General features: G+C 40.1%; 1 protein-coding gene across 1 annotated transcript in view; it reads left to right on the top strand.

Annotated features, from left to right (window-relative positions):
* Positions 1 to 27860, top strand: part of DNA2 (DNA replication helicase/nuclease 2) — a 545240-nt gene that overhangs the window by 457375 nt on the left and 60005 nt on the right. Inside the window, exons 21-22 of the mRNA XM_053691839.1 lie at positions 6088 to 6177; positions 6248 to 6449. Of these exons, the coding sequence (XP_053547814.1) occupies positions 6088 to 6177; positions 6248 to 6449 (292 nt within the window). The remainder of the gene's footprint in view (positions 1 to 6087; positions 6178 to 6247; positions 6450 to 27860) is intronic.

Here is a 27860-nt window from a genome sequence, read left to right as displayed (position 1 = left end):
AAGAGAAAACATAATTTATGCTTACCTGATAAATTTATTTCTCTTGTAGTGTATCCAGTCCACGGCCCGCCCTGTCATTTTAAGGCAGGTCTAAAATTTAATTAAACTACAGTCACCACTGCACCCTATGGTTTCTCCTTTCTCTGTTTGTTTCGGTCGAATGACTGGATATGGCAGTTAGGGGAGGAGCTATATAGCAGCTCTGCTGTGGGTGATCCTCTTGCAACTTCCTGTTGGGAAGGAGAATGTCCCATAAGTAATGGATGATCCGTGGACTGGATACACTACAAGAGAAATTTATCAGGTAAGCATAAATTATGTTTTTTCTCTGCGTCTGACTGCTTGGAGATTGAACGCTTGATTTTATCAAAACGTGGTTTCTCCGAGTCAGTCATTGATACCTTAATTCAGGCTCGAAAGCCTGTCACCAGGAAAATCTATCCTAAGATATGGTGTAAATATCTTCATTGGTGTGAATCCAAGGGTTCCCAGGGTATTATCTTTTCTCCAAGAGGGATTGGAGAAGGGATTGTCAGCTAGTTCCTTAAAGGGACAGATTTCTGCTCTGTCTTTCTTTTGCACAAGCGTCTGGCTGATGTTCCAGACGTTCAGGCGTTTTGTCAGGCTTTAGTTAGAATCAAGCCTGTGTTTAAACCTGTTGCTCCGCCATGGAGTTTAAATTTAGTTCCGTTTGAACCTCTGCATTCCATATATATCAAGCTTTTATCTTGGAAAGTTCTGTTTTTGGTAGCTATTTCTTTGTCTCGAAGAGTTTCAGAGTTATCTGCCTTACAGTGTGATTCCCCTTAACTGATCTTCCATGCAGATAAGGTAGTTTTGCGTACCAAACCTGGGTTTCTTCCTAAGGTGGCATCTAATAAGAATATCAATCAGGAGATTGTTGTTCCGTCACTGTGTCCTAATCCTTCTTCAAAGAAGGAACGTCTATTACATAATCTTGACGTGGTTCGTGCTTTAAAGTTTTATTTACAAGCTACTAAGGATTTCCGTCAAACATCTGCATTGTTTGTTGTTTACTCTGGACAGAGAAGAGGCCAAAAGGCTTCAGCAACTTCTCTTTCTTTTTGGTTAAGTAGTATAATCCGCTTAGCTTATGAGACTGCTGGCCAGCAGCCTCCTGAAAGAATTACAGCTCATTCCACTAGAGCGGTGGCTTCCACATGGTCTTTTAAAAATGAGGCTTCTGTTGAACAGATTTGTAAGGCGGCGACTTGGTCTTCGCTTCATACTTTTTCTAAATTCTACAAATTTGATACTTTTGCTTCTTCGGAGGCTATTTTTGGGAGAAAGGTCTTACAGGCAGTGGTGCCTTCCGTTTAAGCGCCTGCCTTGTCCCTCCCTTCATCCGTGTCCTATAGCTTTGGTATTGGTATCCCACAAGTAATGGATGAATCCGTGGACTGGATACACCTTACAAGAGATTACAATTTCCTTTGTTGATGCTTTCTACTCCTTTCTTTATCACCCCACTGCTTGGCTATTCATTAAACTGAATTGTGGGTGTGGTGAGGGGTGTATTTATATGCATTTTGAGGTTTGGGAAACTTTGCCCCTCCTGGTAGGATTGTATATCCCATATGTCACTAGCTCATGGACTCTTGCCAATATGAAAGAAATGAATTTATCAGGTAAGTTCTTACATAAATTATGTTTTTTATGATTGCTATATATATATATATAGCTGGGTAATAGTGAATATATTTTCCCCTCAGGGGATAATTAAGTTGTTTTAATATTTTCCTGACTTGTATTTTATTTATCTATCTCAGTTTTTAGCTCTACAACCTTAATAGATCTATGAACTTTTATTTTGTACACTGTTTTTTAGCTTTTTCCCTGTTCATTATGTGTACTTTGCTGGCATCTAGTGGCCGTTGTGGTTACAACATCCTGCTCAATTTTGCTCTTATCTGCTTAAAGGGATATTAAACCCAACTATTTTCTTTTATGATTCAGATAGAGCGTGCAATTTTAAGCAACTTTTTAATTTACTCCTATTATCAAATGTTCTTTGATCACTTGGTATCTTTATTTAAAAAGCGGGAATTTAAGCTTAGGAGCTGTCCCATTTTAGGTTCAGCACTTGGGGTAGTGCTTGCTGATTAGTGTAGCCCATGTAGCCACCAATCCGCAAGCACTACCCAGGTGCTGAACCTAAAATGGGCGAGCTCATAAGCTTACATTCAAATGGATACCAAGAGAACAAAGAGTATTTTATAGTAGGAATAAATTAGAAAGCTACTTAAAATTGCTGCTCTATCTGAATCATGAAAGAAAAAAAATTGGGTTTAATATCCCTTTAATTTTCGTATCAAAGGCCACAGTTTTTCCCTCAGTCCTTGTCCCCTAATATTACCCAGGTAGTTTCCTGCGGCCCAGCTCAGTCTTCATCTGGGGGCATATATGCCGGTAGATTTTGCAGTACAGCTACAGTCGGCTGAGTCAGCATTCCTCAGTAGCTTCTGAGGGAAGCTTTATTCCTCTGACTCTGCTGAGGAGTAGTCAGTGGAACCTGGGGAGGTATCTTTCAGGTTTATGCTTGAACATTTTCTCTTCTACCTCAAGGAGGTTTTATCGATTCTGGAAGTTCCTGAGCCTAAGCCGTCTGTGGATCCTAAGATTCCAAGACTGGACAGGGTTTATGAGGTTAGAGCGGATTAAGACCTGTTTGTCCTTCGGTCCCTTGGATGGAATATAAATCTGAACAAGAGTTCCCCAATTTCCAACACCAGGGTGTGTTTTCTGGGAACGATCATTGATTTGATTTCCATACAAATATTCTTGACGGGGCATCAGCGATCCAAACTCCTGTCTCCTTGTCTCTCTTTACAGTCCTCTTAATGTCCCTCAGTGGCTCTATGGTTGGAAGTAGTTGATCCCTTGGCAGCTACCATGAATATTATTTCTGTTGCTCGCTTCCATCTGAGACCTCTACAACTGTTAGGCAATTGAAGGGCGATCATTCCGACCTATCCCATCAGATCATACTGGACAGCATAATGATAGATACTCTCTCCAGGTGGCACTGTCAAGAAATCTTGTCTCAAGGCACATGGTTTTTGAGACCATTGTGTGTGTGATTGTGACTACGGATGCCAACCTTCTTGACTGTGGTGCGGTTTGGGGTCCCTTGAGGGATCAGGGGACCTGGTCGCTGGAGTAGTCTTCTCTTTCCATCTACATTCTGGAATTGAGAGCCATCATCAATGCTCTGAAGGCATGGCCCCATCTTCATTCCGTCCGGTTTATCCAGTCAGATATCATAACTTCTGTTGTTTATATCAATCATCAGGGGGGAACGAGGAGTTCCATGACATTGAGAGAGGTGTCTCTCATCCTCTGTGGGTGGAGTCTTACAATTATTGCATATCGGGGGTAGACAATTGGGAAGCAGATTTCCTGTACAGTAAGAACTTCCATCCTGGGGAGTGGTCTCTTCACCCCAAGGTGTTATCCAAAATTCCTTTCAGGTGGGGAGTTCAGGAGATAGACCTCATGGCCTCTCGTCTTAACACAAATTTCCCAGATACGGGTCAAGATCGAGGGATCCTCAAGCAGTGTTGGTGGATGCTTAAGCAATTCCATGGAAGTTCAAGAGAGATCCGGTTCGCGGACCTAGTGAAGATGTCTTTCTTTCCTCCGTGGAGTTTGCCTCATCAAGCGGGCCTTCTGCTCCAAGGCCCATTCCTTCATCAGGGAATATAGATTTTCTGAGGCTGATTGTGTGGAGAGTTAATGCCTAGTGCTACTCAAGAGTTTTTTTTTCTGAAAGAGTCATTGTTACTCTGATGCAGGCTTGTAAGCCGGTTGCTCGTCGTCGTATTTACCTTAAGGTGTGGCACACCAATCTTGCTTGGTGTGAGGATCGAGGTTTCCCTTGGCACAAGGAGAGGCTTCCTTTTCTTTCTCCAATAGGGTTTGAAGAGAGGTTTGGCAGCTAGTTCTCCCAAAGGTCAGATTGGTGCCCTTTTTGTGTTGCTGTACAAGAAATTAGCTACTCTTCCTGATGTTCAGTCTTTTGTTCAGGCCCTGGTTAGAATCCGGCCTGTGTATAAACTTGTTGCTCCTCCTTGGAACCTTAATCGTGTTCTTCAGGGGGTTCCGTTTGAGCCTATGCATTCTTTTAACATTAAATCTTTGTCTTTGAAAGTTTTGTTGCTATTGGTTATTTCTTCTGGTTTCAGAGTTATCTGCTTTACAGTGGGATTCCCCTTATCTTATTTTCAGGCGGATAAGAATGTTTTTCATACAGGTTTTCTACCTAAGGTTGTTTCTGACCGCAATTTCAATCCGGAAAATGTAGTTCATTCTTTTTACCCTAATCCTTCCTCTCTGAAGGAGCATTTGTTGCGCTCTCTCTGGAGTCTATCTGGCATAGCTTAGTGTTTAGCATGCTTGGCTACGAAGCAGAAGGTTGAGGGATCTAATCCACCCACGGATTCTGGTTCTTTGTGGCTTGTCTAGCCGTCCTTGGATGTAGCCTTTAATGTATTGCGTGCGTAATTTTTTTTAGTTTCATGCAACCAAGGGTTTCAGACACTCTTTCCTTGGTTGTTCTGTATGCTGGTAAGCGCATGAGACAGAAGACCACTGCGTCTACTCTTCTTTTTGGCTGAGGAGTGTCATTCATTTGGCTTATGAGGAAGCTGGTCAACAGCCACCTGAGAGGATTACGGCTCTTTCTGCCCGTGCAGTGTCCTCTTCTTGGGCTTTTAAGAATGAAGCTTCTATGGACCAAATCTGTAAGGCGGCTTCCTGGCCCTACATACCTTTTTCAAAGTTTTACAAGTTTGATGTTTTTCCCTCTGGTTAAGCTTCCTTTGGGAGAAATGTTCTTCAAGCTGTGCTGCCTTCAGTTTAGGTCCGCCTGCCTTATTTTCCCTCCCATATCATTCTGTGTCCTCTCTAGCTTGGGTATTGGATTCCCCATAGAAATTAATAAATTTTTGGACTCTCCATGCCATTTGAAAGAAAACAAAATGTATGCTTACCTGATAAATTATTTTCTTTCCTGGCAGGGAGAGCCTACAAACCCACCCAAATTATTTTTAAGGCAGCGTTTCCTTAATGAAAGCACAGAAGAGACTCTCAGATCATAAATAAAACTTGACATTTATTGAAATAAATTAAAAATGATGGCAGCAACCAACACTAGTATAACAAAGATAGCGGGGGTAAGATGCGCAGCACAGCAGGCTTGCGCGTTTCGGCAATCAGCAGTATTCATAGCCTATCTGGAGTGCACTTCTCACGGACTAAAATACTCTAAAAACACTGCTATTGGTTCATAGGAAGTAGCGCATCACCTCATTACTTAGTATACCATCTGTGGACTGCATAGAAGAACTAGTTAAAGGTATATCAGAGAATTAAAAAGGGCATATACATTGTAATCTAATGATATCATACTGGAGAGGGTAGTACCACATGTATGTATACAAAAACAGTAGAAACAGTACATGTGAGAATGAAAATAAATCTAAAAATGCCTAGAAGTGTGGGTGATATTGACACAAGTACATACATTTAAAGGTCAATACACAACGATACATATATGGGAATATGGGGCACACAGATGGAAGGTGAAATCACTTCATGAAGTCATGTTCACATGAAAGAACCATAATGCCTAGAGGGCCAATACAAAGATCACAATAGCGTTTATTCCTCATCTTCTGGCACCTCTATTCCCCTAGTGTTTTTCCTGCTTTTCCTTATTTCCTCGGCTGAATGACTGGGGGAGTAGGGAAAGTGGGAGGATACTTATAGCTTTGGCTTGGGTGTCTTTGCCTACTCCTGGTGGCCAGGTGTTGTATTCCCAACTGTAATGAATGAATTTGTGCACTCTCCCTGCCAGGAAATAAAATAATTTATCAGGTAAGCATACATTTTTGTTTTTACTGAGTTGTTTTGTGTGTTTGAGTAGATTCTACATAGTAATGGAGACAGATTATCATAACACCAAAAGCTGTTCAATACAAGCAGAAATAGGATACAAATGATCTGTATCAAAGCTGTGTCATGTGATCACAATTGATCTTGCATCTCTCTTACCTCTTCTACAAGGGACCTGGGCATGAGCGAGAGCTTGTTTAAACGACTAGAGATAAACCAAGAAGCTGTTGTTCATCTGACTGTGCAATATCGAATGAACAGGTAAATGATTTGCGCTCCTTTGTGATGGGTGAGTTAGACTCATACACTGACTGCTGCCTCCATCCCTCAGGCAGATAATGGCATTGAGCAACAAGCTGGTGTACGAGGGCCGTCTGGAGTGTGCCTCAGACAAGGTATCCTCTGCAGTAGTCCAGCTGCCCCTTCTCCAGGCTCTGTCGCAGGAAATGCCGTTCAGAAGTGGTCGTGAGACAGAATGGGTGAGAAATGTGCTGGAACCAAGTAATCCCGTCTGCTTTCTCAATACAGACAAGGTATGTGTGGTGGTGCTCCTGTCCGGCATGTTATCGGAGCACTTGTCCTGATATTTGTCTGAGCTCTCTTTGCCTCCTTATTCCCTTAGTCATGCAGACACAGGAGATCCGATATTTGTCTGAGCTCTCTTTGCCTCCTTATTCCCTTAGTCATGCAGACACAGGAGATCTGATATTTTTCTGAGCTCTCTTTGCCTCCTTATTCCCTTAGTCATGCAGACGCAGGAGATCTGATATTTGTCTGAGCTATCTGCCTCCTTATTCCCTTAGTCATGCAGACACAGGAGATCTGATATTTTTCTGAGCTCTCTTTGCCTCATTCCCTTAGTCATGCAGACACAGGAGATCTATTTGTCTGAGCTCTCCTTGGCCTCTAGTTATCAACGCGTCTACTTGCCTGCCTTCGCCGGCCCAATACGCCCGCCTAAGCTCGCCTACCATCGCCGCCGCGGACCTGAAAAATCTGGCCAAAGTTATCAATAAATCTGTCAAAAAGCCGCGCACCAAGTTACGGGGCGATGAGCAGCGGACTGTGATAGTTATCACTCATCCGATCTCGCTGCTCTTCGGCTTTTTTACAGCTTTATTGACAAGCTGTCACTAAGCACCCACACTAAACTACACTATTCTACCCCCTATACCGGTGCCCCCGGAGCCCCCTGCAACTAAATAAAGTTATTAACCCCTAAACCGCCGCTCCTAGACCCCACCGCAACTATAATAAATGTATTAACCCCTAAACCGCCGCTCCCGGAGCCCACCGCCACCTACATTATACCTAGTAACCCCTATCCTGCCCCTCCCTACACCGTCGCCACCTATAATAAATTTATTAACCCCTATCCTGCCCCCCCACACCGCCGCCACTATAATAAATTTATTAACCCCTAATCTGCACCCCCTACACCGTCGCCACCTATAATACATTTATTAACCCCTATCCTGCCCCCCCACACCGCCGCCACTATAATAAAATTATTAACCCCTAAACCTAAGTCTAACACTAACCCTAACACCCCCCTAACTTAAATATTAATTAAATAAATCTAAATAATATTTCTCTTATTAACTAAATTAATTCTATTTAAAACTAAATACTTACCTTTAAAATAAACCCTAATACAGCTACAATATAAATAATAATTATATTGTAGCTATCTTAGGATTTATTTTAACTAGGTACAATAGCTATTAAATAGTTAACTATTTAATAGCTATCTAGTTAAAATAAAGAGAAATTTACCTGTAAAATAAAAACTAACCTAAGTTACAATTACACCTAACACTACACTATAATTAAATAAATTATTCCTATTTAAAACTAAATACTTACCTGTAAAATAAACCCTAAGATAGCTACAATGTAATTAATAATTACATTGTAGCTATTTTAGGATTTATATTTATTTTACCGGTAACTTTGTATTTATTTTAGCTAGTTAGAATAGTTATTAAATAGTTATTAACTATTTAATAACTACCTAGCTAAAAGAAATACAAAATTACCTGTAAAATAAATCCTAACCTAAGTTACAATTAAACCTAACACTACACTATCATTAAATTAATTAAATAAATTAGCTACAAATAACTACAATTAAATACAATTAAATAAACTAACTAAAGTACAAAAAATAAAAAAAGCTGTTACAAAAAATAATTTACAAACATTTAAAAAATATTACAACAATTTTAAGCTACTTGCACCTAATCTAAGCCCCCTAATAAAATAACAAAGCCCCCCAAAATAAAAAAAAATGCCCTACCCTATTCTACATTAAAAAGTTACCAGCTCTATTACCTTACCAGCCCTTAAAAGGGCCTTTTTTTTTTTTTTTTTTTTTTAATAAATAATTTTTATTGAGGGTTAAAGAAACACAGTCATACAGGCACTTTTAAAGAAGGGTTGTACAGCCATTATACTTCACAACAGTAAATCGTAACCCAGGTTTAAAAAATTGCAGCTAGTACAGGAGTGTAAAATTCAATAATAAAAACAATTATCTAAATAGTACCTTCATTATATATCAAGACAACAAACTCTAACCCACATTTTTTGTTTAGTGTATCTCCTTGGAACTGAGGAGGCCACTTTTGGGCCTCCAACTTAGCTAGTAAAAGGGATAGTAGGAGAATTGCAATCATATGAGGTCACTTTTGGACCTTTATAAACCTGTTTAACTATTGATATAACAAATATGTTAGAAAATAATGGAAAATAACAAACAATAAAACAAGAGACAAAAACAAAATGGGCTTCTTTTGGACACTGCTTGGAAATTACCTGGAGCGTTAAAAACAAATATGCATAGGTTCAGCTTATCCTGCTAAGCTTAAAATATCCACATAAGTGGGAGGGTGCGTGGTTTTAGAAGAAAGCTGGAAATGAATCAAACAGACATATGAACTGGTGACCAATGACTAGGCGATGCAAAACTACTAGATGCAAACGGGAATTAAACCATTTCTTACAATTTATTGGATAGACAGAGTATAGTTGATTATCCCTGCTCTCTCTGTACGATTACTAGGGAGGATGATTCTTTTAGGTGGCTAGGTACATCCACACTCACTACACGTGTGCAACATGGTCACATAGCTTCAACCCCAATTAGAGCACAATTAGGGTATCAGTAGAGTGGCAAATATATCCCCAGATTAGAGGCTAACCATGAATAAAATACTTTACAAAACATAATAAAACATAATAGGCAACGTTTATGGCTGTCTATAGTGAAAAGGCTTGTGGTAACTGTAAAATGTCAGTTTGCCCCCTCGGCCGTCGACGGCAATGAAGTCCCCACCTATGCCTTTTTCATGACAGTGGAAATTATAAAGTTGCGGTAACAGGTTTCAACCAACACAAAGCAGTGGTTCCTAGATTTTAGCAGAGAATGTCCAGTCAAAAGGGAAGCCAGTATGCATGTCGGCAAGTGAGGCTAGATCCATATGGTGTTTAAGAGGTATAAGAGCCAACTGCATCCGACTTAGCAGAAACCCGGCATTTAGCCTACCCCTAATTTGTCCATTACCCGTTCCGTTTGCGGGTGCAGATGGTGCAGTGTTGTGCAGGAGTGGTTCCTATAATAACTTACACTCTCAATGATAAGCATTCTACCTCTCACCACCAAATTGCTCTCGAGAGTTGTGTATGGATAAACCCTCGATCTTCGTCGGCTTGACAGTAGTGTGGAGTTAGGGAATGTCCCGTTTTGATAAAGGTCTGCCTCCCAAACGACGTCTTTATCCGCTGCAGGGTCCGTGCTGCCGCTCTCTGCAGGAGAAATGAGGTTAGTGTTCAGCAGCTCCCCTCATGGTGTGTTTATGTCGCGGCTGAAAGGGCAGATAGGGGCTCATAGGCAGAAGGGGGCTCTGTGGCCTAGAGGCAACCTCAGATTCAGAGAAGTCGTCGTCCTCACTGTTGGCTAAATTGGTGTCCCTTAGCTCTTCATTGTCCTGTAGTGGCCAGTTAGCTTCAGAGGCTTTCTTGTCCTGCTGTGTGTCGAGTGAAGGCGGATTCTCATAGCACTCGGAAGGCTGGCAATCTGTCTCCGGAACGTGATCCAACAGGTCAGCCTCAGTTGTAGGGTTTTTCCCCTCGTATGTCCATACTGTAGCCATCCGTCTCTCTAGTTAAAGAAGGTGGTCATTTAGGATGTCACGCATCTCCTTTATCAGGATAGTTGCAAAAGGCTCCATTCTGTAGCGAGAATTTGCAGTGTCTTTGCAACGCTTAAAAAAAAAAAAAACGCGTATAAGCTGCTCATACCCGTTCAGAGATTTACGGGGGGGTGTTGAGGACTGCTCCTTATGAGAGTTGCCACAGGCCTCAACGCTCCGGATCGGCAATCTGGTGCAAATTTCAGCTCAATCTGGTGTCTATAGATTCAGTACACTCTGTGTAGTTCAGAGACCTTAGTTAAAAATACAGATGGCTTCATAAACTGCTGATAGTTGGCAAGTTATCTGCATTTCTCACGCGGCTACCGATATTGCTTCCATTCAAGGTGCTGCCCAGAGAAAACAGCTCTTTTGCCTGTAAAATAAAAATACAACCCCCCTTAAATAAACCTAACACTACCCCCCTGAAGATCATCCTACCTTTAGCCATCTTCAGCCACCCGACCACCGATGGAACTGAAGAGGAGATCCGGAGTGGCAGAAGTCATCCAAGGGGCGCTGAAGAAGTCTTCCATCCGATTTGAAGTCTTCATCCAAGCGGCGTCTTCAATCTTCATCCATCCGGAGCCGAGCCGAGCCATCTTCAGACGAGCCGACGCGGAGCCATCCTCTTCTTCCCGACGACTATCGACGAATGACGGTACCTTTTAAGTGACGTCATCCAAGATGGCGTCCCTTCAATTCCGATTGCCTGATAGGATTCTATCAGCCAATCGGAATTAAGGTAGGAAAAATCTGATTGGCTGATTTAATCAGATTGAGCTCGCATTCTATTGGCTGATCGGAACAGCCAATAGAATGCAAGCTCAATCTGATTGGCTGATTGGATCAGCCAATCGGATTGAACTTCAATCTGATTGGCTGATTAAATCAGCCAATCAGATTTTTCCTACCTTAATTCCGATTGGCTAATAGAATCCTATCAGCCAATCGGAATTGAAGGGACGCCATCTTGGATGACGTCACTTAAAGGTACCGTCATTCATCGTTAGTCGTCGGGAAGAAGAGGATGTCCCCATGTCGGCTCCACTGAAGATGGCTGCGCTCCGGATGGATGAAGATTGAAGACGCCGCTTGGATGAAGACTTCAATCGGATGGAAGACTTCTTCAGCGCCCCTTGGATGATGACTTCTGCTGCTCCGGATCTCCTCTTCGGTTCCATCGGTGGACGGCTGGCTGAAGTCGGCTAAAGGTAGGATGATCTTCAGGGGGGTAGTATTAGGTTTATTTAAGGGGGGTTTGGGTTAGAGTAGGGGTATGTTGCGGGGGGGTGTATTTTCATTTTACAGGCAAAAGAGCTTTTTTCTTTGGGGCTTGCCCCGCAAAAGGCCCTTTTAAGGGCTGGTAAGGTAATAGAGCTGGTAACTTTTTAATGTAGAATAGGGTAGGGCATTTTTTTATTTTGGGGGGTTTTGTTATTTTATTAGGGGGCTTAGATTAGGTGTAAGTAGCTTAAAATTGTTGTAATATTTTTTAAATGTTTGTAAATTATTTTTTTTATTTTTTGTACTTTAGTTAGTTTATTTAATTGTATTTAATTGTAGTTATTTGTAGCTAATTAATTTAATTAATTTAATGATAGTGTAGTGTTAGGTTTAATTGTAACTTAGGTTAGGATTTATTTTACAGGTAATTTTGTATTTCTTTTAGCTAGGTAGTTATTAAATAGTTAATAACTATTTAATAACTATTCTAACTAGCTAAAATAAATACAAAGTTACCTGTAAAATAAATATAAATCCTAAAATAGCTACAATGTAATTATTAATTACATTGTAGCTATCTTAGGGTTTATTTTACAGGTAAGTATTTAGTTTTAAATAGGAATAATTTATTTAATTATAGTGTAGTGTTAGGTGTAATTGTAACTTAGGTTAGTTTTTATTTTACAGGTAAATTTCTCTTTATTTTAACTAGATAGCTATTAAATAGTTAACTATTTAATAGCTATTGTACCTAGTTAAAATAAATTGAAATTTGCCTGTAAAATAAAAATAAATCCTAAGATAGCTACAATATAATTATTATTTATATTGTAGCTGTATTAGGGTTTATTTTAAAGGTAAGTATTTAGTTTTAAATAGAATTAATTTAGTTAATAAGAGAAATATTATTTAGATTTATTTAATTAATATTTAAGTTAGGGGGGTGTTAGGGTTAGTGTTAGACTTAGGTTTAGGGGTTAATAATTTTATTATAGTGGCGACGGTGTAGGGGGTGCAGATTAGGGGTTAATACATTTATTATAGGTGGTGACGGTGTAGGGGGGGGCAGATTAGGGGTTAATAAGTTTAATATAGGTTGCGGCGGGCTCCGGGAGCGGCGGTTTAGGGGTTAATCTATTTAGGTGCCGCGAGGTCCGGGTTCCGCAGGATAGGGGTTAATAACTTTATTATAGGTGGCGGCGGTATAGGGGGGCAGGATAGGGGTTACTAGGTATAATGTAGGTGGCTGCGGTGTCCGGGAGCGGCGGTTTAGGGGTTAATAACTTTATTTAGTTGCGGGGGGCGCCGGTATAGGGGGTAATACATTTTTTTAGTTGCGGCGGTGTAGGGGGGGCAGATTAGGGGTGTTTAGATTCGGGGTACATGTTAGGGTGTTAGGTGTAGACAGCTCCCATAGGAATCAATGGCATATCTAGCAGCGCACATGAACTTTCGCTATGGTCAGACTATGGGGATAGGGATAAACTGGCACTACACTGGTTTTAAGTAAGAAAAAGAATCATTCGATTCCGGTGCTACCCCTTGGAAACAATTGGTTAACAAAAGAGAGAAAAAGGATAGACAGGGGTTTATATAGCACTCATACTTACTTATATGGGTATAAAGTTAGTTAAAAAAACTATACTTTAATTATTTGTTTAAAAGATATGGGGTGACAACCCCTACCGTTACACACGAACCACTACCTAATATCATGAAACTAAACTAAACTAAAAACAAGCCAACAGTCACTTCTCTGTTTCCTGGCCGATAGCAGGAAACGTCGGCATCAGGTGGCTGAAGTGACTGACCGGCAATATACAAAATATTTAGAGCAAACGCGTTTCGGCTATGACCTAGCCTTTCTCAATGCTATATTTTGCTGACAGTTAGTGAACCCGAGGCTGCCGGGTGCGCGGACTTTTAAACCCATTCTCAGACCGAGAGTTAGCCAATTGGGTGAGTCTTTGAGAAGACGCCTTCTTAGTATCCAATGGTTACGCTGGGTGGGAGACGCCTACACACCTGATTGGACTATATGGCTGAGAAGTGTATTAGGTATGTCGCGCATGCGTGTTACTCCACTAATAGCATCTATAGAGAATCACTTGTATGACAACTGCTATATTTCCAAACAATATATATCTATGTTAATTGAACAAGTAAGTATCGTATTCCAACGTAAACCATTCAAAACCCAAACTTAAACAATATTATACTCAAACGATTCCAGTATAGCGATTATTATGTACCCAAGCTTAGGTAGTGCTATACCGTTATAAAGTTTTTACAGCACTAATAACAGCCACAATACTATTGTTAGCCATATGTTAAACCAAATAATGCTAAACATTGTACATTGAAAGCTTTATTCTGATGATAAAGAATTATCACTTAAGTATCTGGCCAAACTTAAGTATATTGGGTTACATACTTGGTTATAATAATTCCCACAAAAAATAATATTTCTTGGAATTTATGTGGGTATGATCCAATTTATAACCTCCATATATAGCGATAGTAATTAGTGTGAAAAGTGAGTTTTTAGGCTCAATCCTCACTAGTTTATCACCAAAGGTCTGCTTAGTAATGTACAGGTGACGCAATGGTATTACGTCTAAGGTTACAATATTGGTTTTCAATTCCGCTATTAATGGCATTAATATGATACTTGGGAAACCACAGACTTAGAATCCTACGGTAAATATCTTTTAATAATTATTGATTATTTACATTGTGGTTCTAAAAGAAAAAGTTTACTTAGATATATATTTTCTTTCTGGGTCCCAATCTATACATACACGATATTGACCAGATATCCTAGATCTTGAGGATCCTGGTCAGGCATATACTATGCATAGACTGGGACCAGCAAGCAGTGCTATAACGTTCCATACAAGAAGTGATCTCTTGCTGCTATACATCTCATCAGATATATACCCAGTAATTGTTGTATTCATTCATACCATGAGGCATGACGGTATTTAAATTGAAAACCCATTTGGTTTCCAACTGTAACAATTTATCCTCAGTGTTACCTCCTCTTATTCCGGGCTTCAATTTCTCTAGACCCCAACATTTTAGGGCATTAGGTTTCCCATTATGACATTGTAAGAAATGCCTAGCGACACTGGTAATTTGTTTAGATTTGTCTACATCTCTTTGAGCTGTTCTAATATTACTTAGGTGTTCAGTTATACGTGTACACATACTCCTTGTTGTCATTCCTATGTAATATAGATTGCAGCTACAGGATATACAGTAGATAACATTTGTACTTTGACAATTTATATGTTGTTTAATATTACAGGTTCTTCCAAATCTATCCACTATTTTTTGTTTTTTAACCATGTGTTGGCATACTGAACAGTGTCCACATGCTATGGAGCCCTCATATATAGGTAATTTCTTAGCATTTCTATCATAATGGCTTGTAACCAGTGTATCCTTGATATTTCTAGCACGTCTGTATGTCACTAGTGGCTTCTCTGTTATTAAGGGTTTTAATAGATCATCCCTAGTTAGGACATGCCAATGTTTAGTCAGGATCTCAATGATTTGATCACTTTGTGCGGAATAAGTGGTAATACATCTTAAGGGGGTATTTTTCTCCTTAATTTTAGGGGTGAGTAATTCTGCTCTATCTTTAAGTAATGCTCTGTTATATGCTCTGGCAAGCAATTTTTTTGAATAGCCTCTTTCCAGTAACCTTTGTCTTAGTTCTCTAGCAGTTATTTTAAAATTCTCAATGGTGCTACAATTTCTCCTTAAGCGTATATATTCGCCCATCGGTAGTCCTCTAATAGTAGCAGGATGATGATGACTGCTTGCATGCAAAATATTATTAGTGGACGTGGGTTTCCTATATGCTTCTGTCACAATTGAATTGTCAGTTTTTTCAATTGTGAGATCCAAAAACTCTACTTTAGACTTTTGTATATTGGATGTAAGATATAGTCCAAACGGGTTTTCATTTAATGTTGTAATGAGATCATGTAGGAGATTCTCAGGACCATTCCATATAAATAGAATGTCATCTATATATCTGGACCAGTGGGAGATATATTTGGTGAGATGTTTAAGATTGTCATTGAACACCACAGTTTCCTCCCACCAGCCCAGATATATATTAGCGTAGGTTGGGGCACACGCAGTGCCCATCGCTGTCCCACAGGTCTGTAAATAGAACTTATCATCGAATACGAAGAAATTATGAGTTAGAATAAACTCTATCATATTCAATAAAAATTCTTTAACCTCCTCACTCATACTGGTATTTTGATTAAGAAAGTGTGACACCGCTCTACATCCCCAATGTGTTTTTATACTCGTGTAGAGCGATTCCACGTCACAAGTTACCAGTACTGAATTGCTGTCAATGTTGATCTCATTAAGTTTGTTTAACAAATGCATCGTATCTTTGGTGTGCGATGGAAGTGATTCAACAATATATCTTAATCTTGCGTCTATGTATTTGCTGGCTTTTTCAGTAAGGGAGCCTATTCCAGACACTATTGGTCTGCCTGGTGGTTTACGTGCATCCTTATGTATTTTGGGCAGCAAATACAAAGTAGCTGTTTTTGGTTCTTTTACTTCTAGAAATTTAAATTCCTTCTGATCTATAACACCATTGTCAAGGGCTGAACGAATCAATTTATTATAACTGTTGAGAAACATCTCTGTAGGGTTACATAGAAGTGGCTTGTAATTAGATGAATTGTTAAGCTGACGTAATGCTTCCTCCCTGTACATCGTGTCAGGCCAAACAACAATGTTGCCGCCTTTGTCACTGCTTTTTATTTGTAAACCTTTCATATTTTTCAATTGTTTCAGGGCTTTAATTTCTTCATTAGATAGATTATGATTGTTAATGCCACTGTTGTCCTGTATGTCTAAAATATCTTGACATACAAGATTAAGAAAGGTCAGTGTATTATATGACGTATGGTTAGGAGGTACAAATTTGGACTTAGTTTTTAAGATAGTTCGCCAACTAGTGTCCTCATGGTCAGAATTACAGCTAATGGCTTCATCTAACAATGCAATTAAATCATTAATGGCAGCTTGATCATTAGCATTAAGGGTGTCGATTCAGAGTTACTGAAGTATTTTTAAGGAGAATTTTCCGAGTGAATAAGTGAATATCCTTTATAGCCTCAAATTTGTTCAAATTTGGTGTGGGTATGAATGATAAGCCTCTTTTTAGGACAGATATTTGTGCATTAGAGAGAGTAACATCAGAGAGATTAATTATGTTCAATTCTGGAATGTCTACTTCTTTTTGTGTTGTGATTTGTGACTGAATTTTACTTGTCTGCGGGTTCTGGTTCCGATTTTTGCGGCCCCTTCTGGTTCTCCGCCTAAAGGGATATTGGTGTTATTAATTTTATGAGGTACAATTCTATTTTTCAGAATAGTTCTAGGTAAGGTTTCGCCATCAGATAAATCTACATCTGTACTATCACCTTTGAGAATTTTAAAATAGCTGCTAGAGAACTAAGACAAAGGTTACTGGAAAGAGGCTATTCAAAAAAATTGCTTGCCAGAGCATATAACAGAACATTACTTAAAGATAGAGCAGAATTACTCACCCCTAAAATTAAGGAGAAAAATACCCCCTTAAGATGTATTACCACTTATTCCGCACAAAGTGATCAAATCATTGAGATCCTGACTAAACATTGGCATGTCCTAACTAGGGATGATCTATTAAAACCCTTAATAACAGAGAAGCCACTAGTGACATACAGACGTGCTAGAAATATCAAGGATACACTGGTTACAAGCCATTATGATAGAAATGCTAAGAAATTACCTATATATGAGGGCTCCATAGCATGTGGACACTGTTCAGTATGCCAACACATGGTTAAAAAACAAAAAATAGTGGATAGATTTGGAAGAACCTGTAATATTAAACAACATATAAATTGTCAAAGTACAAATGTTATCTACTGTATATCCTGTAGCTGCAATCTATATTACATAGGAATGACAACAAGGAGTATGTGTACACGTATAACTGAACACCTAAGTAATATTAGAACAGCTCAAAGAGATGTAGACAAATCTAAACAAATTACCAGTGTCGCTAGGCATTTCTTACAATGTCATAATGGGAAACCTAATGCCCTAAAATGTTGGGGTCTAGAGAAATTGAAGCCCGGAATAAGAGGAGGTAACACTGAGGATAAATTGTTACAGTTGGAAACCAAATGGGTTTTCAATTTAAATACCGTCATGCCTCATGGTATGAATGAATACAACAATTACTGGGTATATATCTGATGAGATGTATAGCAGCAAGAGATCACTTCTTGTATGGAACGTTATAGCACTGCTTGCTGGTCCCAGTCTATGCATAGTATATGCCTGACCAGGATCCTCAAGATCTAGGATATCTGGTCAATATCGTGTATGTATAGATTGGGACCCAGAAAGAAAATATATATCTAAGTAAACTTTTTCTTTTAGAACCACAATGTAAATAATCAATAATTATTAAAAGATATTTACCGTAGGATTCTAAGTCTGTGGTTTCCCAAGTATCATATTAATGCCATTAATAGCGGAATTGAAAACCAATATTGTAACCTTAGACGTAATACCATTGCGTCACCTGTACATTACTAAGCAGACCTTTGGTGATAAACTAGTGAGGATTGAGCCTAAAAACTCACTTTTCACACTAATTACTATCGCTATATATGGAGGTTATAAATTGGATCATACCCACATAAATTCCAAGAAATATTATTTTTTGTGGGAATTATTATAACCAAGTATGTAACCCAATATACTTAAGTTTGGCCAGATACTTAAGTGATAATTCTTTATCATCAGAATAAAGCTTTCAATGTACAATGTTTAGCATTATTTGGTTTAACATATGGCTAACAATAGTATTGTGGCTGTTATTAGTGCTGTAAAAACTTTATAACGGTATAGCACTACCTAAGCTTGGGTACATAATAATCGCTATACTGGAATCGTTTGAGTATAATATTGTTTAAGTTTGGGTTTTGAATGGTTTACGTTGGAATACGATACTTACTTGTTCAATTAACATAGATATATATTGTTTGGAAATATAGCAGTTGTCATACAAGTGATTCTCTATAGATGCTATTAGTGGAGTAACACGCATGCGCGACATACCTAATACACTTCTCAGCCATATAGTCCAATCAGGTGTGTAGGCGTCTCCCACCCAGCGTAACCATTGGATACTAAGAAGGCGTCTTCTCAAAGACTCACCCAATTGGCTAACTCTCGGTCTGAGAATGGGTTTAAAAGTCCGCGCACCCGGCAGCCTCGGGTTCACTAACTGTCAGCAAAATATAGCATTGAGAAAGGCTAGGTCATAGCCGAAACGCGTTTGCTCTAAATATTTTGTATATTGCCGGTCAGTCACTTCAGCCACCTGATGCCGACGTTTCCTGCTATCGGCCAGGAAACAGAGAAGTGACTGTTGGCTTGTTTTTAGTTTAGTTTAGTTTCATGATATTAGGTAGTGGTTCGTGTGTAACGGTAGGGGTTGTCACCCCATATCTTTTAAACAAATAATTAAAGTATAGTTTTTTTAACTAACTTCATACCCATATAAGTAAGTATGAGTGCTATATAAACCCCTGTCTATCCTTTTTCTCTCTTTTGTTAAGCTATGGTCAGACTCCCATTGATTCCTATGGGATCCGCCACCTCCAGGGCGGCTGTTTGAAAACCAGGTACGCTGGGCCGGAAAAGTCCCGAGCGTACCTGCTAGTTTTTTGATAACTAGCAAAAGTAGTCAGATAGTGCCGAACTTGTGTGCGGAACATATGGAGTGAATCGATCTGTGTCGGACTGAGTCCGGCGGATCGAAGCTTACGTCACTAAATTCTACTTTTGCCGGTGTAAAGGGCTTGATAACTAAGGCGAATCAGCCTCTCCACAAATACGCTGCGGAATTCCAGCGTATTTGAGGTTGACGGCTTGATAACTAGGGGCCTTTGCCTCCTTATTCCATTAGTCATGCCGACAAGGAGATCTGATATTTGTCTGAGCTCTCTTTGCCGCCTTATTCCCTTAGTCATGCAGACACAGGAGATCTGATATTTGTCTGCGCTCTCTGCCTCCTTATTCTCTTAGTCATGCAGACACAGGAGATCTGATATTTGTCTGCGCTCTCTCTGCCACCTTATTCCCTTAGTCGTGCAGACACAGGAGATCTGATATTTGTCTGAGCTCTTTGCCTCCTTATTCCCTTAGTCATGCAGACACAGGCGATCTGATATTTGTCTGAGCTCTCTTTGCCTCCTTATTCCCTCCTTATTCCCTTAGTCACGTCCACAGCAAAGGGATATCAGCACTGCTGTGTAGCGCAAAGGTGACGGAGTATGACTGCTGTACTCCAAATAAGCATAAGAAACCAGAAAGTCACCAGCGCTATAAAACGAAAAATCTTTATTCAGGAATCGTATATAAACAGCAAATTTTCGGGGACATTAACCCCTTAATCATGCTCAGCATGATTAAGGGGTTAATGTCCCCGAAACGTCGCTGTTTATATATGATTCCTGAATAAAGATTTTTCGTTTTATAGCGCTGGTGTCTTATTCCCTTAGTCATGCAGACACAGGAGATCTGATATTTGTCTGAGCTCTCTGCCTCCTTATTCTTTTAGTCATGCAGACACAGTAGATCTGATATTTCTTCTGTTAAGTGTGATCAGTCCACGGGTCATCATTACTTGTGGGATATTAACTGCTCCCCTACAGGAAGTGCAAGAGGATTCACCCAGCAGAGTTGCTATATAGCTGCTCCTCCCCTCTACGTCACCTCCAGTCATTCTCTTGCACCCAACGACTAGATAGGATGTGTGAGAGGACTATGGTGATATATTTAGTTTTTATATCTTCAATCAAAAGTTTGTTATTTTATAATAGCACCGGAGTGTGTTATTCCTTCTCTGGTAGAATTTGAAGAAGAATCTACCTGAGTTTTTCTATGATTTTAGCCGGAGTAGTTAAGATCATATTGCTGTTTCTCGGCCATCTGAGGAGAGGTAAACTTCAGATCAGGGGACAGCAGGCAGATTAATCTGCAAAGAGGTATGTAGCAGTTTATTATTTTCTGACATGGAATTGATGAGAAAATCCTGCCATACCGTTATAATGTAAACTCAGCCTTGAATGCAGTAGATGTAGCTGATATCAGGCTGTCATGTATGTATATTTTACACTTCAGTTTTCTGGGAAATGGTACTTCTCTGGCTTTTAAACTGTATACATAGACTTAACCTATTTTGCAGGGACTTGCAATAGGTTTTAAATGACAATTAATTATTGAGGTAAAACGTTTTTTTGCTGGCATGTAAAAACGTTTTTTTCTCTGAGGTACTGGGTGAAAAAATGTTTTGGGCACTTTTTTTCCACTTGGCAATAGTTTTGATTTAAATTAGAGCAGTTCACTGATCCCTCTCACTGTTATGTGTGTGGGGGAGGGGCCATTTTGGTGCTTTCTCTATGCATCAGAAAAACTCAGTCAGAGGTTCATTTTCTTCCTGCATGATCCGGTTCATCTCTACAGAGTTCAGGGATCTCAAGAGTCTTTTTTGAGGGAAGTAATCATTCACAGCAGAGCTGTGCTGATTGTATTGACTGTGATATAAAAAACGTTTATTTGTGTATTTTTTTCTGCTGCCTGGGTTAGTTATCATTTGCTGAGGGGAACAATCCTTTGCTAAAACTGTATATTCTGACAAAGATTGATGCTATAACTTAATTATTTTATCTGTTATAATATTTTCTGTGCTTCTTAAAGGCACAGTTCGTTTTCATATTATTTGTAAATTACTTTGAAAAGTATTTCCAAGTTGCTGTTTATTTGCTAGTGTGTTAAACATGTCTGATTCAGAGGAATATCTCTGTGCTATATGTGTTAATGCCAAAGTGGAGCCCAATAGAAATTTATGTACTAAATGTATTGATGCTACTTTAAAAAATAGTCAATCTGTACAAATTGAACATATTTCACCAAACAACGAGGGGAGAGTTATGCCGACTAACTCGCCTCACGTGTCAGTACCTGCATCTCCCGCTCAGGAGGTGCGTGATATTGTAGCGCCGAGTGCATCTGGGCGGCCATTACAAATCACATTACAAGATATGGCTACTGTTATGACTGAAGTTTTGGCTAAACTACCAGAACTAAGAGGTAAACGTGATCACTCTGGGATGAGAACAGAGTGCGCTGATAATGCAAGGGCCATGTCTGATACTGCGTCACAGTTTGCAGAACGTGAAGACGGAGAGCTTCATTCTGTGGGTGACGGTTCTGATCCAAATAAACTGGACTCAGACATTTCAAATTTTAAATTTAAGCTGTAGAACCTCCGTGTGTTACTAGGGGAGGTATTAGCGGCTCTGAATGATTGTAACACAGTTGCAATCCCAGAAAAAATGTGTAGGTTGGATAAATATTTTGCGGTACCGACGAGTACTGACGTTTTTCCTATACCTAAGAGACTTACTGACATTGTTACTAAGGAGTGGGATAGACCCGGTGTGCCTTTCTCACCCCCTCCTATATTCAGAAAAATGTTTCCAATAGACGCCGCCACACGGGACTTATGGCAAATGGTCCCTAAGGTGGAGGGAGCAGTTTCTACTTTAGCTAAGCGTACCACTATCCCAGTGGAGGATAGCTGTGCTTTTTCAGATCCAATGGATAAAAAATTAGAGGGTTACCTTAAGAAAATGTTTGTTCAACAAGGATTTATATTGCAACCTCTTGCATGTATTGCGCCTGTCATGGCTGCAGCAGCATTTTGGTTTGAGTCTCTGGAAGAGACACTTCAATCATCCACACTAGATGACATCACACACAAACTTAAATTCCTTAAGTTAGCTAATTCATTTATTTCAGATGCCGTAGTACATTTAACTAAACTTGCGGCTAAAAATTCAGGATTCGCCATTCAGGCACGCAGAGCTCTGTGGCTAAAATCCTGGTCAGCTGATGTTACGTCTAAATCTAAATTGCTTAATATTCCTTTCAAAGGGCAGAGCTTATTCGGGCCCGGCTTGAAAGAGATTATTGATGACATTACAGGAGGTAAAGGTCATGCCCTGCCTCAGGACAAGGCCAAAGCCAAGGCTAGACAGTCCAATTTTCGTTCCTTTCGTAATTTCAAAGCAGAAGCAGCATCAACTTCCTCTGCACCAAAACAGGAAGGAGCTGTTGCTCGCTACAGACAAGGCTGGAAACCTAACCAGTCCTGGAACAGGGGCAAACAGGCCAGAAAACCTGCTGCTGCCCCTAAGACAGCATGAATTGAGGGCCCCCGATCCGGGACCGGATCTAGTGGGGGGCAGACTTTCCCTCTTCGCCCAGGCTTGGGCAAGAGATGTTCAGGATCCCTGGGCGTTAGAGATCATATCTCAGGGATACCTTCTGGACTTCAAATCCTCTCCCCCAAGAGGGAGATTTCATCTGTCAAGGTTGTCAACAAACCTAACAAAGAAGGAAGCGTTTCTACGCTGCGTACAAGATCTTTTATTAATGGGAGTGATCCATCCAGTTCCGCGGTTGGAACAAGGACAAGGGTTTTACTCAAATCTGTTTGTAGTTCCCAAAAAGAGGGAACCTTCAGGCCAATCTTGGATTTAAAGATCCTAAACAAATTCCTAAGAGTTCCATCGTTCAAGAAGGAAACTATTCGAACAATTTTGCCCATGATCCAAGAGGGTCAGTACTTGACCACAGTGGATTTAAAGGATGCTTACCTTCACATACCGATTCACAGAAGTCATTACCGGTATCTAAGGTTTGCCTTTTTAGACAGGCATTACCAGTTTGTAGCTCTTCCATTCGGACTGGCTACGGCTCCAAGAATCTTCACAAAGGTTCTGGGCACTCTTCTGGCGGTACTAAGACCGCGAGGAATTTCAGTAGCTCCGTACTTAGACGACATACTGATACAAGCTTCAAGCTTTCAAACTGCCAAATCTCATACAGAGATAGTACTGGCATTTCTAAGGTCGCATGGATGGAAAGTGAACGAAGAGAAAAGTTCTCTCTTTCCACTCACAAGAGTTCCCTTCCTGGGGACTCTGATAGATTCTGTAGAAATGAAGATTTACCTGACAGAGGACAGGTTAACAAAACTTCAAAATGCATGCCGTGTCCTTCATTCCATTCAAGAGACCAGAAATTCTCTTCTATGGTGGCTTTATCGGCCACATCTGTCCAGGGGAATGCCATTCAGCAGGCCAGACTGGTCAATTGTAACAGACGCCAGCCTACTAGGTTGGGGCGCTGTCTGGAATTCTCTGAAGGCTCAGGGACTATGGAATCAGGAGGAGAGTCTTCTTCCAATAAACATTCTGGAATTGAGAGCAGTCCTCAATGCTCTTCTGGCTTGGCCCCAGTTAGCAACTCGGGGGTTCATCAGGTTCCAGTCGGACAACATCACGACTGTAGCTTATATCAACCATCAGGGAGGGACAAGAAGCTCCCTAGCAATGATGGAAGTATCGAAGATAATTCGCTGGGCAGAGTCTCACTCTTGCCACCTGTCTGCAATCCACATCCCGGGAGTGGAGAACTGGGAGGCGGATTTCTTAAGTCGTCAGACTTTTCATCCGGGGGAGTGGGAACTTCATCCAGAGGTCTTTGCCCAAATACTTCCACGTTGGGGCAAACCAGAGATAGATCTCATGGCGTCTCGACAGAACGCCAAGCTTCCGCGCTACGGGTCCAGATCCAGGGATCCGGGAGCGGTCCTGATAGATGCCTTGACAGCACCATGGACCTTCAGGATGGCTTATGTGTTTCCACCTTTCCCGATGCTTCCTCGATTGATTGCCAGAATCAAACATGAGAAAGCATCAGTGATTCTAATAGCGCCTGCATGGCCACGCAGGACTTGGTATACAGATCTGGTGGACATGTCATTCTGTCCACCTTGGTCGTTACCTCTGAAACAGGACCTTCTGATTCAGGGTCCTTTCAAACATCAAAATCTAACTTCTCTGAAGCTGACTGCTTGGAAATTGAACGCTTGATCTTATCAAAGCGTGGTTTTTCTGAGTCAGTTATTGATACCTTAATACAGGCTAGGAAGCCTGTCACCAGAAAGATTTACCATAAAATATGGCGTAAATACCTATATTGGTGCGAATCCAAAGGTTACTCTTGGAGTAAGGTTAGGATTCCTAGGATATTGTCTTTTCTACAAGAAGGTTTAGAAAAGGGGTTATCCGCTAGTTCCTTAAAGGGACAGATCTCAGCTCTGTCCATTCTGTTACACAAGCGTCTGTCAGAAGTTCCAGACGTTCAGGCTTTTTGTCAGGCTTTGGCCAGGATTAAACCTGTGTTTAAAGCTGTGGCTCCACCATGGAGTTTAAACCTTGTTCTTAACGTTTTACAGGGTGTTCCGTTTGAACCCCTTCATTCCATTGATATAAAGTTGTTATCTTGGAAAGTTCTATTTTTAATGGCTATTTCCTCGGCTCGAAGAGTCTCTGAGTTATCAGCCTTACATTGTGATTCTCCTTATTTGATTTTTCACTCGGATAAGATAGTTCTGCGTACTAAGCCTGGGTTCTTACCTAAGGTAGTCACTAACAGGAATATCAATCAGGAGATTGTTGTTCCATCCTTGTGCCCAAATCCTTCTTCGAGGAAGGAACGTCTTTTGCACAATCTGGATGTAGTTCGTGCCCTTAAATTTTATTTACAGGCAACTAAAGATTTTCGACAAACGTCTTCCCTGTTTGTCGTTTACTCTGGTCAGAGGAGAGGTCAAAAAGCTTCTGCTACCTCTCTCTCTTTTTGGCTTCGTAGCATAATTCGTTTAGCTTATGAGACTGCTGGACAGCAGCCTCCTGAAAGAATTACAGCTCATTCCACTAGAGCTGTGGCTTCCACTTGGGCCTTTAAGAATGAGGCCTCTGTTGAACAGATTTGCAAGGCGGCAACTTGGTCTTCGCTTCATACTTTTTCCAAATTTTACAAATTTGACACTTTTGCTTCCTCGGAGGCTATTTTTGGGAGAAAGGTTCTTCAGGCAGTGGTTCCTTCTGTATAAAGAGCCTGCCTATCCCTCCCGTCATCCGTGTACTTTTGCTTTGGTATTGGTATCCCACAAGTAATGATGACCCGTGGACTGATCACACTTAACAGAAGAAAACATAATTTATGCTTACCTGATAAATTCCTTTCTTCTGTAGTGTGATCAGTCCACGGCCCGCCCTGTTTTTTAAGGCAGGTAAATATTTTTTAAATTATACTCCAGTCACCACTACACCCTTGGCTTCTCCTTTCTCGTTGGTCCTTGGTCGAATGACTGGAGGTGACGTAGAGGGGAGGAGCTATATAGCAACTCTGCTGGGTGAATCCTCTTGCACTTCCTGTAGGGGAGCAGTTAATATCCCACAAGTAATGATGACCCGTGGACTGATCACACTACAGAAGAAAGGAATTTATCAGGTAAGCATAAATTATGTTTTCTCTGAGCTCTATTTGTCTTTCAGTGTAGTTGGACTACTGGTTGCGGGATCTGTTTCTGATCTTTTTCCAGATAGAATTGTCCCTAAATTACTATTTACTTTCTCTATTGGTTTACAATTTTATTTAATTTCCTTTTCTTTCATGTAATTGGCAAGAGTCCATGAGCTAGTGACATATGGGATATACAATCCTACCAGGAGGGGCAAAGTTTCCCAAACCTCAAAATGCCTATAAATACATTCCTCACCACACCCACAATTCAGTTTTACAAACTTTGCCTCCTATGGAGGTGGTGAAGTAAGCTTGTGCTAAGATTTCTACGTTGATATGCGCTTCTCAGCATTGTTGAAGCCCGATTCCTCTCAGAGTACAGCGAATGTCAGAGGGATGTGAAGGGAGTATCACTTATTTGAATACGATGATTTCCCTAACGGGGGTCTATTTCATAGGTTCTCTGTTATCGGTCGTAGAGATTCATCTCCTACCTCCCTTTTCAGATTGACGATATACTCTCAATTTACCATTACCTCTACTAATATCTGTTTTAGTACTGGTTTGGCTATCTGCTATATGTGGATGGGTGTCTTTTGGTAAGTATGTTTTCATTACTTAAGACACTCTCAGCTATGGTTTGGCACTTTATGCATTTATATAAAGTTCTAAATATATGTATTGTACTTATATTTGCCATGAGTCAGGTTCATGTATTTCCTTCTACAGACTGTCAGTTTCATATTTGGGAATGTAAACATTTTTAAGAAATTTTATTTCTTACCTGGGGTTTAGTCTTTTTTCAATTGACTACTTCTTGCAATTGCGGGTATTAGGCCCGCGGGTGCGTCAAATGCTAAACTTTATTGCGTCATTCTTGGCGCGAAAAAGTACGTTTATGACGCAACTTCGTAATTTCCGACGTCATACGTGACGCCGAGACCTTTCACACGGCGGCGTCATTAGTGACGCAAGTGTGTCATTTCCGGTCATTTTTGGCGCCAAAAAAGAGTTTACGTTACGTTGTGCGTCATACTTGGCGTCAAACTTTTTTCATTATTTCAATACCCCTTGTTTATTTGCCTCTTGATTTTTGCTTTCAGAGGCCTATGCTATTGCATTTTTTCCCATTCCTGAAACTGTCATATAAGGAAATAGATAATTTTGCTTTATATGTTGTTTTTTCTCTTACATTGAGCAAGATGTCCCAATCTGATCCTGCCTCTGAAGTTTCTGCTGGAACATTGCTGCCTGACATCGGTTCTACCAAAGCAAAGTGCATTTGTTGTAAAATTGTAGAAATTATTCCACCGAATGTCATTTGTAATATGTTGGCGCTCTACAAATAACCGATAATAATAATAAACTTTTACATGCAGATAGTGTTTCCATCAGTAATAGTACATTGCCAGTTGCAGTTCCTTCAACTTCTAATGTGCATGATATACCTGTAAATTTTAAAGAATTTGTTTCTGATTCTATTATGAAGGCTTTGTCTGCATTTCCACCTTCTAATAAACGTAAAAGGTCTTTGAAATTTCATCAGCTAAATGAGAAGTTTTAAAATGACCAACAACATAATAATTCATCATCTTCTGATGAGGATCTATCTGAAACAGAAGATCCTTCCTCAGACATTGACACTGACAAATCTACTTATTTATTTAAAATAGAGTATATGCATTCTTTATTAAAAGAAGTGTTAATTACTTTGGATATTGAGGTAACCAGTTGTGACAGACCCTTCTGTCAGTACTGAAAGAGTTAACTTTGTTCAGCTTTAAGAAGCTATTTTCTAAAGACAGGTCCTGGCAGCAGCTATTGTGTACTGTAATTAAGTTTATGTGATAAGCATTCACTGCTAGGTGATAAAAAGGATTGCATTGTTTTCTTGTGTTTAAATTGTTTATCTGCTTAAGTAATGTAATTCTATTGTATCATGTCAAAGGGCGTTTTCCCTCTATCTAATGTACAATATTCTTTCAACCCCCCCATCTGGGGTCAGACCTGCATAAATACTGGGCATACAGCCTTCAA

Source organism: Bombina bombina, chromosome 9, assembly GCF_027579735.1.
Source record: "Bombina bombina isolate aBomBom1 chromosome 9, aBomBom1.pri, whole genome shotgun sequence".
NCBI lineage: Eukaryota > Metazoa > Chordata > Amphibia > Anura > Bombinatoridae > Bombina > Bombina bombina.
This window is presented reverse-complemented; position numbering and strand designations above follow the sequence as displayed.